At 48.0% G+C, this 4,352-nt stretch overlaps 1 protein-coding gene across 1 annotated transcript; it reads left to right on the forward strand.

The window, feature by feature from the left end:
- Nucleotides 1–3,489: 3,489 nt before the first annotated feature.
- Nucleotides 3,490–3,963, forward strand: LOC124696757. Its single transcript, XM_047229437.1, has one exon. The coding sequence runs from the start codon at nt 3,490–3,492 to the stop codon at nt 3,961–3,963; it is 474 nt and encodes a 157-aa protein (XP_047085393.1).
- The last annotated feature ends 389 nt before the right edge of the window (nt 3,964–4,352 follow it).

Consider the following 4,352-nt stretch of genomic DNA (forward strand, 5'->3'; position numbering starts at 1 on the left):
CATGCTATAATTGTATTAACCGAAACATTAGTACATGTGTGATATGTAGACAACAAGAAGTCCCTAGTATGCCTCTTAAACTAGCTTGTTGATTAATGGATGATTAGTTTCATAATCATGAACATTGGATGTTATTAATAACAAGGTTATATCATTATATGAATGATGTAATGGACACACCCAATTAAGCGTAGCATAAGATCTCGTCATTAAGTTATTTGCTATAAGCTTTCGATACATAGTTACCTAGTCCTTATGACCATGAGATCATGTAAATCACTTATACCGGAAAGGTACTTTGATTACATCAAACGCCACGGCGTAAATGGGTGGTTATAAAGGTGGGATTAAGTATCCGGAAAGTATGAGTTGAGGCATATGGATCAATAGTGGGATTTGTCCATCCCGATGACGGATAGATATACTCTGGGCCCTCTCGGTGGAATGTCGTCTAATGTCTTGCAAGCATATGAATAAGTTCATAAGAGACCACATACCACGGTACGAGTAAAGAGTACTTGTCAGGAGACGAGGTTGAACAAGGTATAGAGTGATACCGAAGATCAAACCTCGGACAAGTAAAATATCGCGTGACAAAGGGAATTGGTATCGTATGTGAATGGTTCATTCGATCACTAAAGTCATCGTTGAATATGTGGGAACCATTATGGATCTCCAGATCCCGCTATTGGTTATTGGTCGGAGTGAGTACTCAACCATGTCCGCATAGTTCACGAACCGTAGGGTGACACACTTAAAGTTGGATGTTGAAATGGTAGTACTTGAATATGGAATGGAGTTCGAATATTTGTTCGGAGTCCCGGATGAGATCCCGGACATCACGAGGAGTTCCGAATGGTCCGGAGAATAAGATTCATATATAGGATGTCATTTTATGTGAATTAAAATGATCCGGAAGGTTCTACGGAAGGTTCTAGAAGGTTCTAGAAAAGTCCGGAAGAAATAAGGATGGAAGGTGGAGTCCCAGAGGGACTCCACCCACCTTGGCCGGCCAACCTAAGGGAGGAGGAGTCCCAAGTGGACTCCCCACCATGGTGGCCGGCCACCCCACCAAGGAAAGGGGGGAGTCCCACTCCCCCTAGGTTTGGACACTTGGAAGGTTTTTGTTGGGGTCTTATTCGGACTCTTTGACCTAAACCTTGGGGCCTCCACCTATATAAAGAGGGGAGAGAGGGGCTGGCCGGCCACTCAAGCCACCACCATGGCCACACCCCTCAAGGGTGCCCTAGCCGGCGCCCCTCTCCCCAAACCCTAGCGGTCTCTCTCCTCCACCACATCCCGCACGCTTAAGCGAAGCTCCGCCGGATTTCTCCACCACCACCGACACCACGCCGTCGTGCTGTCGGATTCAAGAGGAGCTACTACTTCCGCTACCCGCTGGAACGGGGAGGTGGACGTCGTCTTCATCAACAACCGAACGTGTGACCGAGTACGGAGGTGCCGCCCGTTCGTGGCGCCGGAACCGATCGTGATCAAGATCTTCTACGCGCTTTTGCAAGCGGCAAGTGAACGTCTACCGCAGCAACAAGAGCCCTCATCTTGTAGGCTTTGGAATCTCTTCAAGGGTGAGGCTCGATACCCACTCGTTGCTACCGTCTTCTAGATTGCATCTTGGCTTGGATTGCGTGTTCGCGGTAGGAAAATTTTTGTTTTCTATGCAACGTTATCCTACATGTTTTGTCGTCGGCAGTGCTCACCTGTCTCTCCCGTAAGATTCAGATCGTCCGGTCCAAAAGTGTAACCCGCACGTGGCTCTTCTTTCCTCCACAGGATTCTTATCATCACCCCACCCAGCCAAACCACCACGAACTGGCGAACTGCGGGAGAGAGACCCGAGCGACATCGCCATCTCTTCCTTCCCCGGTTCACCTCCTCTCCGCCTAGGCCCAGCGCCGCCCTGTCGGATGGGCATGCTCACGCCGGTCTCTCTCCTGAATTCTTCCGTCGCCCCTCATCTGCTTTCCCAACCTCCGCGAGTTCCGGCCTCGACTAGGGCAAGGGTGCCATGGTTGCCCGGACCTCGTTGACCTCTGCCAGTCTGGCCTCGCCCCTCTCGCTCCGTCACGTGTTCGTCCTCGACATTGAGGACCTCCGCCAGCCCTCTCTCCGCCAGTCCGGCCGCTTCGCCGCATGCTCGTCCTCGACCTTGAGGAATTCTGCCAATCCTCTCGTGCTCGTCCACGCGAGAGGGAATCTCTCTTGAGGCGGATGGTGGCGGTCGTGGTGGACTGGTGGTGGTGGTGTGGGTGGGGGCGAACCGCACAGCGCCGTGCTCCCGAGGCGGAAGGCAGCGGCCGTGGCCGATCTGGTGGTTGAGCTGCCAATCCAAGGATGTAAGAATAGTAATTTCCCCACAATTCTGGCTATAATTCTTTTGCAAATGGATGTACTTATCGAACTTTTTTACATCAAAATGATAAAATCCTCAAGGTTGTATTTTTTTCCCCAATTGGAAATGAGACTTATACATCTGTATGTAACATTTGTCACTTTTCTACATCCAGACTTTTAATTGAATGGAAATTTTGCACAGGTTATGTAATTTGTGACTAATCTACTGCCGTTAATTGGGTGTAATTTTTCGTTAATATGTATTAACTAGATGTAATTTTCACACGGTATGCAACTTTTTGTGCCTAATTTGTATTATTGGATGTAATATTTGTGCACACGGTATCTCCTTTTTATTTAGTTGCATGTAATTTTTATCTAGTTTGTAACTTAGTTTTACATGTAGATATATGAACCCTAATTTTCACTGTAAGTGTTCATGGTAAAAAGGTGATACGAAGGTAAATACATCTTGTACTAGATTGCGTAGACGACGGAACAACCGAGAGGGGCAACAATGTTGAGAAACTACTCGAGCGGTTCGTGCAACTGTGACCGCCTATATTACTCTCTGCTAAGCTGTCGCTTTCAGACCACGTGATCACGGTTCTTTCTGTTTTTGTGAAGTGTCGCTTTCTGTCCATGGGGCCACTTCCTTTTTTGGTAAAAATAACCTTCGGATAGGGGGAGCACCCCGGAAGACTATCCGGTGCCTGGGCACCGTGTAGCATGGTCCATTCTTTTTTCTAACATCATCAAGGTCTAATTTAGGACATATTGGCACGTATATCGATAGTCTCATCATCACAATAATAAAAAAAATAGACCTGATTTGGATAAGCAATGACCATGTCTATTTATATTTTTTCAACTTTATATAGAACTAAAATTTGGATTATTTACTGCTATTTTCCTTGTTTCCGAAATAATTTCCTACCAACTTTGTATGTACGAATTAATTGTACTCCAAAATATATTATTTTATGGCTCTAGCTCACAGTATATATATGGTATGCATCTACGAAAAAATATAGTAATATCTCCAGAGCTTGAGGCCATCCACAAAGTGTCCAACACTTTTTTTTTTGCGAGAAAAGTGTCCAACACTTGACATCCTACACCAAGCAAGCACCAGCAATGGCGAAGCATTTTCTCCCACTCATCATGGCGGTGGCGGTGGCGGTGTCAGCCATCCTTGTCACCGCCACGGCCGACGACCTCGCCCCCGCGCCCACGGTGGACCCGGCGAACTCAACCGCCAAGCCGACGGCGTACGAAATGCTAGAGCGCTACGGCTTCCCGCCGGGCATCCTCCCGGCGGGCGCGGAGAGCTATGATCTGGGCCTGGACGGGTCCTTCCAGGTGAACTTCCCCAGCGACTGCAGCTTCCGCGTGTCCAAGCAGTACAAGGTGAACTACAGCAGCCGGATGGCCGGGAACATCCAGAACGGGTCCATCAGCGGGCTGGAGGGCGTCAAGGTGAAGATCCTCTTCGCGTGGATCAACATCCGGGAAGTCGACCTCGACGGCGGCGAGCTCAGGATGCACGCCGGGTCGGTGTCCAAGTCCTTCTCGCTCGACCATTTCTCCACTAGCCCGCAGTGCAACTGACGAGGCTCCATTGCAAGATTTAATGCCGCTTGGCGATTCCCATTTTTCTTCTTGTTATTCTTAGTTAGTCTGGTGATCAGTGCACGCAGCTGCTTTTTGTTTGCAATTGCTGTGATCCTTTACCTGTTCATGTATTATCATTGATTCATTGTGTTATGGGCTGAGATTGAAGTACTATAATATAAAATATTTTTTTCATTAGTGTAAATTTCCTATGGCTGAGTTAGAAGAACAGCGTTACCCCGGACAAAGCGATGCATTATATCGGTTTGTCCTTCCTTGGGAAAACAGTGTTTCTTTTACTCCATGGCTTCCACACGATGACCATGAGAAGCAAGGCGATGGCCCTTCTCCCTCTATGACCTTTCCCCACTACAGTGCTCTTCCAC

This window comes from Lolium rigidum, chromosome 3 (genome assembly GCF_022539505.1).
Source record: "Lolium rigidum isolate FL_2022 chromosome 3, APGP_CSIRO_Lrig_0.1, whole genome shotgun sequence".
Lineage (NCBI taxonomy): Eukaryota > Viridiplantae > Streptophyta > Magnoliopsida > Poales > Poaceae > Lolium > Lolium rigidum.

What these genes read in the sequence shown, in the direction of transcription:
- LOC124696757 (XM_047229437.1), top strand. Translation starts at nt 3,490, where the DNA reads ATGGCGAAGCATTTTCTCCCACTCATCATGGCGGTGGCGGTGGCGGTG.